This window comes from Arvicola amphibius, chromosome 5, assembly GCF_903992535.2.
Source record: "Arvicola amphibius chromosome 5, mArvAmp1.2, whole genome shotgun sequence".
NCBI lineage: Eukaryota > Metazoa > Chordata > Mammalia > Rodentia > Cricetidae > Arvicola > Arvicola amphibius.
Genome location: NC_052051.1, coordinates 39,945,628 through 39,958,756, shown reverse-complemented (window position 1 = coordinate 39,958,756; position 13,129 = coordinate 39,945,628). Strand labels below are relative to the sequence as shown.

Here is a 13,129-nt window from a genome sequence, read left to right as displayed (position 1 = left end):
ACATAGAACTTTCTGGCACTATGAAAGCTGCCCAACAGGGAAGAAGTTACCCCATTAGTCTGAGATTGATTTCTCTATGCTCTGTAGCCAAACAAAATGTGTGGTATCTTCAGCAACAGAGTCTTACCATGTAATTGTGATTGGTAAACAAGGATACTAGTCCTTGTTTTTTTTGGAGATGTCTGAGGACTCCGTAACTAATAATTCTGAGGGAGGTACATCATGCCTTTCAATGAGATTATCATTTACTAAGTTATGTCTTTTAGAAATGGTATTATCCACCAATGCAAAGAAATTTTATTTGAACTTTTTTAAAGGTATATTTTGAAATTAGCTTAGTAACTAATAAGTTAAAACTCATGTGAAGCCTATTATTTCAAAACCCAATTAAAATATAATTGGAGGGATAATATATGATATGAAAGAAGGGGATACTTGGCAATTATAGAATTAAGCAGACATCGGAGTGGAGAGATGTGGGAGAGGAGAGGGTAGTGGATGAGCTAACCAAAACTAGGGATATATAAATGTTTATCCTTAGGTATCTTTATAATAGTATGCAACAGAGCACTATGATTATATTAACTTACTAGTTAGCTTTTCCTTGGTAACAAGCCATCTGTTTAGCTTACAATTTTGTAGACCATTGGATAGAAATTTCTCTCTCTCATGTATTCTGCCACTGCCAGCATAGCAGGCAGTAAGCTGTCAGGAGACTGGCTGGCTTAGAAAGCTCTCCTGGACTATTTTCTGGCACTGTAATATAGTTGCTCATCTTACAGGCCAGTCTGGACTTGTTCAAATAACAGAGGTCCCTAAGACCAAGCAGAACATGCCAGGCTCTTGGTGCTTCCGGCTCAGGTATAGCACTCCATCACTTTCTCCTCATGTCATTGACTGAAGAAAGTCCTCGGGCTATCCCAAGGATGTCCCACATTAAGAGATGAAGGCCCTTCCATTGGACAGGTGAGAAAGTCTTGCTGAAGTGGCCATGATTGTAGATACTCATCCAACCACTGGGAAGATAGCAATCATCTTTCCTTATAGGGGACACAGATTGACTAAACATTTGACATTTAAACAGTAGAGCCAGGTAGGACCTAAATTCTGTCTGATTTCAAAATGAAGGATCTTAGCTGCTTTACCCAACTGCCTTCAGATTTCGCCAGACTGGCCTTTATTTCCATTCTTCATCTTCTTCATGGTCTGGGGAACAGGTTTTTAGAATAATGGAGGCCATCAGGGCACACTATCTGTCTTTCTTCAGAGCTAATTTTTCAGCACAGAATTGTTGGGCTAAGGCTTCACAAGGATGTGTTTCCTTGTGCCAGCTGAGACTTAGTTGAAATCTTAAAGCAAGGTGGGAAGATAGATAGATAGATAGATAGATAGATAGATAGATAGATAGATAGTAATAAAATGAATATACATATATATGTTCATTTTGTTACTATTTACTTTTAGTAAAAGAGCAGTATATGGTTTTACCCTAGGTAACTGGGCTATCTAGTCTCAGGTTCGTGGTTACTCAAGAAGTTTTGGGTATGGGTTCCATCTTGTGGAGTGGTCTTAAGTCAAATCAGATATTTATTGGTTTCCCCTACAAGCTTTGTGCCACCATTGCCCTAACATATCTTGCAGGCAGGACACCATTGTAGACCAAAGAGTTTGTAGCTGGGTTGTAGGGTTTCCTCTCAGTCCATTGACTACACCAGTCTATGAGGACAAAGGGGCAGAAGCAGTGACAGAGATCTTTGTATGACCTGTGAACATGACAAAAATAGCCTTCTCGGAGACTGATTCAATGAGATAGCTCAGCTTCATTCCAGAGTATAGGGGATATATAGGATTAGGGGTGGTAGCTGGGGAGTCACCCAATTTGCATTAAACAGCACACTCCTTTCCTAAGGCTCCTAGTACAAGTCTTAGTTATCACCTGTGGAAGCACAGTCCTATGGTAAAGCTCCTGGCGCAATGTCTAATTACCATATGGACAACAGGGGGAAAACTTCTGCAGGGAACTGTGTCTAGGGTCATACTAGAGATGAGTCAGGCCTAGAGACAATCTCCAAATAAGGTCAGGTAGAGAACAAGGCACATTCTTCTGAGTGGTGGGGCACTCGGGGACAGTACTCCATGTTGCTGAGCTTAGAGAGAGCTTCCAGGTCATGATAGACTATATCCTCCAACCAGCAGGGCCTCCCAGCACTGGATGTGTGGTGTACCTGTGTCCTTGGGTAGTATTTCGCGAACCCTCCTGTACTGAAGCCTCTAGCACACAGGGGTGAAGGCTGTCTGTAGGCACAATGGAATGTTTCTCAGCAGTTAAAAACCAAACCAAACTAAACAAAGAAAAAAGAAAATCATGACATTTACAGGTAAATAGATGGAGTTAGGAAAAAATCATCCTGAGTGAATTGACTGAGACCCTAAAAGACAAATATGGTATTTATTCACTTATATGTGCATGTTATCTGTAAAGTCCTCAATAAGCAGGCTATAATATGCAGCCATGGAGGTTAGGTATAGAGTAAGGGACTGGGGGAAGGGCTTTTAGATCTCTCTAGGAAAGGGAAATAGAATAGGTAGCTGTGGATGGTGGGAGGCTCAAGTAGGAAAGACCATTTGAGAGGTAGTATAGGACCCTATTACAGAAGAAGCTTCCTAAAATATATACATATATGAAGGGAATCTAAAGGAAATCACCAAATAATGGGGGAGACAGAGCCCCAACTGGGCATCTGTTGCCACCAAACGAAGTTTCCAATACCAGGAATGGGTTACATCTAATTGGGTCATTGTCCAAAGGAGACCCATGGGGAGCCCAAACAATTGAGTCTGTTTTCAAAACTCTATGTTACTCTCCACAAACTGACAGAAAAGCCCCTATTTCTGAAAACAACACATACAGAACTCATTGATTATGGAAATGCCCTTTAAACAGACATGTCTCCTACATTTCCAAGCATGAAGCTTAGCTATGAGATGAAACCACGAATGACAGTGTGAACCGGAGACTGCCGTTTGTAAAAGAAAGTTCTGGAAATAGGCCTGTGGTACAGTGGTAGGGCACTGAGACAAAAAGACAGGGAAGACGGGGTAATGACCATTGGAGCAGCCCTTGTGTCTTCATGGTCAATTGCTTTTGACTCTCGACATGCATCTGGTTGTTAGGCTTCTGGAATCAGTTTTTAAATTTCAAGTAGAAAGTTGAGTCATGGTTCTTAAGAGCCCATCAGACTAGACTCAGAAAAAGTAAAGAAGACAGCAATCCCACCTAGCACGTAAGTCTCAAGAGGAAAATCTCGGGTCACTTTCACAGCCAAGAATGCTTTTCAGTTGTCCATGTTGGTCACATCCTTAAAAGATCCTGTCTTAAGTTGCAGGTTAGAGAAATACTACTAGTGACATGAGAAAAAAAGTAGACCGCAGATGCCCTCAGCTACTAAGAGAGAAGTAACAAAGTGGGGTTGGTCCTGTTTAGGCTTGACTGTGGTCAGAAAAGTGGGAGTACTTATTCCTGGCCCAGGCCAAGAGAGACTTAGTATCCATATCCACATCTCCAGAGTATGAAGCCCTGTGTTCTCCAGAGGAAAACCATAAGACTTTAGTCTCGTGTGAATTTTTTTTTTGTTTTTTTCCAGTTCAGTCCTTTCTTAGAACAGCTTGTGGGGGTTGCAATGGGAGCTGTAGACCTTAGCCTGCGTGTCAAGCATCAAATGAGTTGAATAAAGTACCTCAGAAACCTGCAAACATCTAGCACTTTAGTAAAACGACCACTGAAAACTTGGCTCTTTGCTCTGCAAGCAGTGTAATTGATAGTAATTGATACCGTGAAGGCTGCTTCTGAACTCAGCACCTGTAATTCATGATGAACCCTTATGTTCAAACCTTTACCTCTGTTAGGAGACTGGAGGGATGATCTCACAGCAGGTGCCATATTCCACTTTCCCACACTGCCAGTTCAGGAAAAGCCCAAATGACTACTCAGATTTTCAGCACTGTATACGGGGTGCCACTTGTATGAAGGGCTCCCTTTTGAAGTGGTGTGTTCATTAGGGTGACGCAAGGACTCCTCTTTTAGGGATGCTCTTCATTAGGAAACAGAGTTGGATGAGGAACCAGAAGTCTGTCTGGTCCTCAGACTGCATTACTCACCAGCTTTCCAAACACTCGGGGGAAGCTGGTGAAAGGAAGGCCAGACTGGCAGTATAAACCTTTCCAGCTCCCATTGAACACCAGCTCATAACTGCAAATTCTTCCCTCTCAGGAGCACAGCACCATGCAGAAGTTACACTGCACACAAGTTGACAAAATCGTGGCCCAGTACGACAAAGAGAAGTCGACTCATGAGAAAATCCTGGAGAAGGCGATGAAGAAGAAGGGGTAAGACTGCTGGTTAATATCTTGATGCCCCCTCTCTCTAGCAGTGTGACTTTGCACAGCTCAGCTGCCTTAGGCCATGGAAGAACTTAGTGTTAGTGTGGTTTCATCACGAAGAACCTACTCCTAGAAATAAGAGGTCCTTTCATTTCCAACTGTGTCGTCACAGTGGGCTGTGGCATCAGTCACCTTGGTCGTGGTGTAAGGATGATCTCAGCAAGTTCCCCAAACCTTTAGTTCATGGTGATTAGTTCTGATTTCTTTAAAAAGAAGGTTTAGCATCCAGGAAGTGGTGGCACACACCTTTAAATCCAGCACTCAGGAGGCAGAGGCAGGTGGATCTCTGTGAGTTCAAGGCCAGCCTGGTCTACAAGAGCTAGTTCTAGGACAGGCTCCAAAGCTACACACACACACACACACACACACACACACACACAGAGAGAGAGAGAGAGAGAGAGAGAGAGAGAGAGAGAGAGAGAGAGAGAGAGAGAGAGAGAGAGAGAGAAACGCTGTCTCCAAAAAAGGAAAAAGTCAACAAAATTTAGCTGAAAATAATTTTAAAATTAAGTCTTCTACTCTGAGAATTGGTTATAACTTTTTGTTTTATAAGTAATTTTAAAGGGTAAAAAAATATAGTTTATCACAGTCCAAAAATGGTTTCTTTTACAGCATATTATTTGTTAATTGTTCTGTGCTATTATTAGCTACCGTTACTACTATTTCATCGTGTGTAATGTATGCAGTAAACACTGGCATAGGTCTGTTCATAGGGAAAATATGCTACAATCTTATATATCTGTGGTTTTAGGCATCCACGGGGGATCTTGGAACATGTGCTTGTAGGACATATAGCTTCGTTTTTTTGATAATATTAAAAATCCCTTCTTATTGCATCATAATAATCCGACAAACCGTTGACATTGGTGCGGTTTCAGTGACTGAATAGCAATACTTTGACCAGTTTCCCACCCTTCCTTCTGGCATCCTCTCTGGAACTGCACATTGCACTTACTTTTTGCTCTGTCTTCTTATTCTCTGATAGATCCTGTCTCTCTCTGTCTTTCATGGGATTTTCATTTTGCAACATTACTGCTCAGTTGTTTTATAGAACACCTCTCTCTCTGGCTTCAGAACTTCCTCATAGGTAGAGGAAGAAGAGGGAGATTGTGCATCTTGGAGAGACACACCCCACAGTGCAGCTTTCCTCATGGTACAGGATACCAGTGTAGGTGATGACGGGTCACACATGGCACTGCTGACCTGGTTCACTTGGTGAAGGATTGGCCTGACCAATATCCATCTGCATATCCTCTTCAATGCTTTCCCACTTTTTGGTAAAAAACTTGAGGGTGATACTGTCAAGACTACACACCGTGTGTGTGTGTGTGTGTGTGTGTGTGTGTGCGTGCGTATGTGTGTACGTCTATATACATTTATATATATATATATATATATATATATATATATATATATGTTCTATTTCAGACATCATATTGGGCCCAGTTTTGCTCTCCTTCAGTAGATTTTATGATTTTTTTTAAATGTTTTAAGTCTCTGCTGAGGTTTTCTAGCCTGCCACGGTTGAAAGAAAAAGAGAAAATAAGTACAAATGTCTTTCTAGTTTTCTCCCTTATTTTTTCTCTTTAACATTCAGTCAAGATATACCTAGAAAACTAAGATTTTGAACTCAGAATGGACTGTGTTGGTTATAATTCTGGTCTCCAAAATTCTAATTTCAAGACATGGCACCAGCGTCCTTTGCTTGGGGCACCAGTGGCGAATAATTATGTGCCCCTCTCACCTTGGAGCTCACGTTTGGAGTTGCCTTCATTTTTATTACAGTTATATTTTCCAGAAAAACACACACCAGGCAGTTTGTGTGGATGCACGGTGTTTATACAATCCTCCTTTGTTTCCTGCATTGTTTTTCTGTGCTTCACTGAAGCAGAGCCATGGCCTGTTGCTTTAAAAGCATTCGGATGTTTATTTTAAGTGAGTCAGGACTGGTTCCTGGATTCACACTATTGTGGTGGAGGAGGCTGGAAGGTCATTCTTAGCAGCAGAAGCATGTGGGAGAGCATGTTCGCATCACTGAGGGCCAGGAATCAGAAGGAGAGACAGACACCAGCAGCAGCCATAACCGTCAAGTCATGTCCCTAATGACCTGCGTCTTCCAGCAAAGCCCTGGTCGTAAAGGTCCCTCAGCCTCCAAGAATAAGGCAACCTGGAACAAGGCATGCAGAACATGAGCCTCTGAAGACATGTCACACTCAAACCATAAGCATGGCTTTTACAGACTTCTAACCGTATCAGCAACGTTAACTTTTAAAAATGTCATTTTCTCATTTTCAATGACATCTTGAAACAAAATGTTGAATGTGTGGTATAGACCCTAATACTGTGTTTATAAGGAGTGGTGTCTTGACAGATTTTCAACTCTTTCCAAGAATATACTTATTTTTATTTACACATCACTTTTCAACAAATGTTCTATTTTTCCTGGACCACAGTATTGTAATTTTCCTTTTTTTAAAATAAATGTTTGTTACTTTGAGAAATTTACACATATGTCCAATGAAATACAATTATAACATCCTCTGTTTTCTTCCTCTGAATTTGCCATATTCCTCTCAACGCATCTCCCTCCCAAATTCATGTCTTCTTTCTCTTTTGGAGCCCACTAAGTCCAGTTAGTGCAGTGCTTCCGTGCACAGATGTGGGCTCTTTCTGTGTTTCACTGTGAGTTTTCAGATGCAAGAACTATATAGTAAGTTTCTCTGTCAAGAATGATAGTAGGTTCCTAAATTTGTAACAATACTATCCCTAGGACTTTAGATAAGAACTCACTTTTATCTTATTATTTTTATTCTCAAGCATAAAGTGCGATGAAAGTGATATTTATGACTGGCTCTTTCTTATGAGACACTGACCATGGAGCCATCCTCATGGGGAGGTGGTGGGGTCACATAAAGCTTTACGTCACACTATAGGAGACCAAAGAAGCCTGCCTGTAGGTTTCTTTCTGAGCCCATGCTGCCAGATGCAGATCTGCCCCCAGGCTCTGCAGAGAGACTATTCTCAGTACTTGAAATGCAAGACCTAAAAAACTCATGGAAAGCACCTTCACAGCCAGTTATCAGATATTTTCATCTGTACAGCCTACTCCAAGGGGAGCTTCCTGTTGCCACCTAGACTTTGTGTTTCTAGGTTGCTGGAATGTTGGTCAAAGGGAAATTGGTCATATGTGTTTGGATATTTCTGTAATGAGATCCATGTGCAGGTGATCCTTGGGCTGAAGATGGTTTGCGTTGTTATTTTCCAGCTTCACCATGGTGCAGGAGTTACCTGCATCCAGGAACGCCTGAACTCGGAATTCTGAATCTTTTCTTTGCCTGGGTTTCTAGTCGGTGGTGGGATAATATCTAGTCAGCATCGCCCAGTCAGCCACATAAGGCGTGGGGGCAAAGAATGGTTGATCATCTGCAGCAGATTTGGTAGTTTGCTTGGATTAAATGCATCTTGCATTTTTGATATTTTCTGTTTAGAGTGTGGTTTAATCAGACCTCATTGCCATGGTCAGTGAAGAAGTTTTCCCTATTCTTCATACCCAGCTGAAGGGCATGGGTCAAGTGGGCAAAGGCACTTTACTGAAGTGTTCCTGCCTAACTACAGGATAACTGTCTCTCAAGAACATTCCATCAGCTTGTTTAAGGTGGCAGGGAGAAGGTGAATGGGGAAGGCAGATAAAGAAAAAGCTAATGTTGGAGAAATCAAAGCAAACGTTTCTGCAGGGGCCGAGAATGAGTAAGGCAATGTGTGCAGGGGAATAATTATGTAGTCGTGACTTCTTAATATTACAGGGATTCTTAGCTTATGCCAGCTGGTTAAGAAGGCTGGATAAAGCCCATCATTACATTTACTGTGGAAGTTTGTCTGGAATGAAGCCAGAGGAACATTTCAGCTTGCTGAATAACAGACTGGAGACAAAACACCCTGAGTACCAGTCATTGAGAAGCAGCGGGTGTGACAAGCAAGCCCATTTGCAGGGAAGAGTGTTGCTTTCCGTGGACGCTTGGTTCATAAAATGAAGCACTGTGAGCTGGGCTAGCATAAGCCAGAGCATACGTGCTGAAGACAGAAACCCAGGTCCTGTTCTGGTTTCCACAATAACGTGGAGAAGAAAATATCAGCTCTGGAATCAGCAGTAATGGTTTCTGGGCAATCGCCTGGTATATATTTCCTACTCAGAAGAGAATAAGCCACCCCCTCCCTGCTATGTAATGCCAATAAATGCTATTTTCTTCCTCGCTGGCATGTTTAAAAGACAAAAATCTGGCTTTATGACCAAAATGAGGGAATTAGAAATTCACTTCAAGACTGTTTTCATTCCTAATAATATTTTATGGAATAAATACAAAACAGCTTAAAGAAAAGCAGGAACCAAAATGGAAACTCTGACAACAGACCATAAAAAGGAAATAATTGCTAGGTCTGAAGTATTTCTGTGTGTGGTTGAATTGAGTAATCATGGTACAGATAAATTTCTAAGGTATGAATCTATTCCTGGAAAAACGGATGCCGCCCAATGAGCCATGGCATCACACATTTGATGACTATATTGTCTCCATCAGAAAATGCTGTCACAGAGGCCCAAGGGAACTGAAAGATATCTAATTTCTGGCATGCATTTTCACTTCTCCATTTTCAGGGGAAGTAATTGTCTTGAAATGAAAAAAGAAACAGAAATTAAAATTCAGACCCTGACATCAGATCACAAATCTAAGGTAAGAAAACACGCCCACTTTTTTTTTTTTTAACACGGTGACTTGAAGAAAATATTTTATAGTTTATTTTAGAAGGGGCATCTCAGGATTGATCTGGTACCAGAAGCAGTAGCGGGTAGTTGAACTTGGAAGATGGGGTCAGAGGTTTGTGCTTGCGGCAGCTTTACCCATCTTTGAGAAAAGCCCCTTCATGGAACACCTTTTTATCTTGTGTGTAGAAATACACTGACAATACTTATGTTGATGATCCTGATGTGACAAGTGAAACAGTGAGCAAAGGGGCAGGAAGGAAGCCCCACGGGTACTGAAAATACAGACTATGCTTCCCTACAGAGGGAACACCAAACATGACGCAAGCAACCAGGCTGTTGACTGAACACTTGCTTGCATTTTACTGCATCATTGCTAGGACTTTTAGGTTGATAAAAATGAAGCTGACATTTTAAGAGTTGAATCTAATTACTGGCATTTTCCCCAGGTCAAATGAAACTAGGATTTTGAAAGACCTTAAGTAAAGCTGTGAGCCTCTGGAGAGGACCTCAATGCTAAGACTCAGGAAGAACACAAACATTATTTCAGCCACAATAAATTTTAAATTATTGTTAAAGCTCTCAACTATAGCACATGCTCGAAACAGCAGCTTTATATGGTTATGTAAGGCTTTCTCACCCAGCCCCATGGCTCTAACACATGCACAGACCAGTCACACCGTTCTGGATGGAGTCCTCCTCTGTGCTATTTATTTTGCATGGCAGGGACTATGCGTCATTCTCCATTCTCTCTGCCTCTTTTTAGCTTTGAATATGAGAATTAGTGCTTTATGCACTATGCCATGAGTTTTAGATACTTTCCTCATGTAGATCAGAAGTCTTGACAATGGTATCAGTTTACTTTGGCTGTGTACTAAGCTGCCAAAATGTAATGGCTTTTAACAACTATTATTTATTCACTCTTCATTCTGAGGGCCACACATTTGGACTCTTTTCAAATGGTTGACAGCTCTGATTTTGTGGGGCTCACTCAAGCATCTACAGTTAGCTGAGGGTTGTTATCCTCACTTGTATATCTGATGGGTTGCTACCTGCAGGATGGTTGTATGTTTTGCATGACTTCCAGCCTCCAGCAGGGAAGTCCGGGCTCCTTTGCAGGGAACCAGGCATAGAAAAAGGAAAAGATCTTGTTTGTATACCTCTGCTTTAGGCACACTCGCTGTTGTGTCATTGGTTAGAGCAAGTCACAGACAGGCAGATTTCAGGATTTGGAGAAACAGCTTCCTAGTCATTTACAAGGGGACTGAAAAACTACGTTGCACAAAGTGTGGCCTTGAGAAGTGGAGGGCTTTCTGCCCTAGTGTCTATTAAGGGTCATGGAGTAAGCCATAATCTAGGAATAAGAGGACACTCAGTTCTCTCTTCAGACCTGTGGTCTAGTAGAGGTGAGGCATGAGTTGAGGAAATGTGCTGGAACCGACCAAGACCCAGGCATAACCAAGGAGGAGACAGGCAGTGAAATAACAGGTCCATGTAAGAGATGTAGCAACCAGAGTGACAGGTTGATCTCAATAAAACAGTCATTAGTGATTGTTGCTTTTGTGGGTTGTAGATGTCCATTGAGTCAAGAAACAAACTGGCCTGCATGAATAGTGAGTGCTTTCAGTACATAGCTAACCCAAAAGGTTCCAGGTGACCCATCCCATCTTCCCCACACAGGTCAAAGAGATTGTGGCCCAGCACACAAAGGAGTGGTCAGAAATGATCAACACGCATAGTGCCGAGGAGCAAGAAATCCGGGATCTGCACTTGAACCAGCAGTGTGAGCTGCTGAGAAAGCTGCTCATCAACGCTCATGAGCAACAGACCCAGCAGCTGAAACTCTCCCATGACAGGTGGGAGAGTCAAACACCGTGTGTGTGTGTGTGTGTGTGTGTGTGTGTGTGTGTGTGAACAAAAACGAGTGCAATGTATCTCATACACTTAGTATGAGGAAGCTGATTTATATGAAGTAGTGTCTGCCAATGGTTTGCATGTGTTAGGAAGACACCACAATAATGAAAAGTTAGCTCAGATTGCAAGTTGCATATAATGCATACCAAGAAATGGTCTTCCTCCTCTAAGTGTTTTGGGGCTCAACAGTAAATAGGGCTAGAGGTTAAAAAAAAAAAACAGCTGAATTCTCTTGGAAAGGTAAGATATAAGAAGTCCTGGCCAGTGGAGATCCTAGGTGATTTTCATCCGACAGTGGCAATGCATTCAAGAGAGCCCCCTTCCTTTCTGTACATTGCTGGGACTGCACTTTAGGAGGACAGACTCAATCAAGAGGTAGCAACGACCTATCAGTTTATTTGCTTATCCCCATTTAACAAAGGGCATATTGCACTTGAAATACTGCCTGGGCTGAAATGGACTGCTCCCTGGGCAATAGAGTATGTCTTTTTTTCTTGCATCTTTACATCCCTGTTTGCTCATTTCTTGCTTGCTCTTCATTAAGTACTTACTGTATGCCATAGTCAGGGGTATGCTGATATAGACGAAACAATACAAAACAAACTTTATACCAACAAAGCAAAATGTTCATTTTTTTTTTTTAAAAAAAATGGCAACTGCATAAATTATATGGTTGTATGCAAAAACTTCCAGCCTTACTTTTGGTGAGACATCCTGACATAGAAAATAAAGTGGTTTTGCCATAGTTTCTAGTTCTCCTATGAGACAGTCAAATGGCGCCTGGTATGATCTGGTTCTGTCATGAAGCATGCTGCGCCTGGTGGAGTTCTGAGTTCGGGTCTGCTTCCACAGGGTTAGAGGATGTCTTGTCTTCTTTCTTCAGGAGCGCTTCCGGTTGCATGTGTGATTAGAGTCAAGTACCTGTAGCAGCATCCGTTCCCCGCTTTGAGCGCTGCGACTGTAGCAGCTTGTAGGCACCCCCCCCACACACACACACACACAGAGCTGCTAATTTATCTTTAAGTCTGTGGTGAGAGCATTCCTCCTCACAGTAGCAGCAGTACTAGGGTTGGTTTTTTTTTAATCTCCATTTCCTGGTGTATCATTTCTTTTTTGTTTTGTGATTGTTCTCATTTACTGAATAAACAGTAAATGTTAGCAACATTTGGTCATTTGTAAGGAAAGGAAGGAAGAATGGTGTGTGGAAAGATCACTTTACTAACAAGTTGTGGGAAACTCTGAGAGCATTTGCCTTGGGTCCAGATTTCCTCTCATTGTCCTGCTGATGGGATACAAGGTGGCTGACTAAGACCCCATTTTAGCCTTGCCCAGCCCTCTTGATGTAGAACAAACCACTGGACCTAGGTAACCAGCATCCTTGCCTGTACATTCCGCGCAAACTCCTAAGGAGATCACTGTTAAGTGAAAAGTTATTTGTAATCACATCCATTTTAGTCCTCTAAACTATATGCCTTTGTTATACACAAGAGTGATCCAAAAATAGACATGTCTGTCAAACACACGTGTGTACTTACACAGTCACTAGTCAGCTGTCACTACAGGGCTGCTCTTTCCTATACTTGGAACTATTTAGTCCCTTTCATTCCCATGGACTGTTGGTCGGCAGGAAGGTCACTTGTGAAGGTTAGAGCATCCTGTCTCTTCCATCTCACTGGGTCCCAAACAGAGCATGGTAAAGTTGAACATCTGCGTATTTCTTTTTCTGAGTAAACTACGGCGTCTTTGCTCAAATATACCAGCCACAACACATGTCTCCACTAGGTGGCAATGCTCTCCTCAGCCATTGCTCTCCCTCCTGAGCTAGGGTTCCTTTCCCACCTTTGCCAACGGACAAAACAACTCCATGAGCTCAGACATGTAAAAAAATGAACTCGGCCCTATTGTTACACATGGTCTTTGTATCTGTTGTTTTTCCTGCTATATATCATGAAGTCACCCTTTCAAGGCGTATGATACTTTATGGTAAGCACCAGGACTTCATCTGTATACTCACCAACC

At 42.0% G+C, this 13,129-nt stretch overlaps 1 protein-coding gene across 2 annotated transcripts in view; it reads left to right on the top strand.

Annotated features, from left to right (window-relative positions):
• The window catches only part of Plcb4 (phospholipase C beta 4), a 363,836-nt gene that overhangs the window by 339,141 nt on the left and 11,566 nt on the right, over positions 1 to 13,129 (top strand). For both annotated transcript variants that reach the window (XM_038331031.1, XM_038331032.1), the window contains 3 exons: positions 4,271 to 4,386; positions 9,092 to 9,167; positions 10,877 to 11,052. In XM_038331031.1, coding sequence (XP_038186959.1) covers positions 4,271 to 4,386; positions 9,092 to 9,167; positions 10,877 to 11,052 — 368 coding nt within the window. The remainder of the gene's footprint in view (positions 1 to 4,270; positions 4,387 to 9,091; positions 9,168 to 10,876; positions 11,053 to 13,129) is intronic.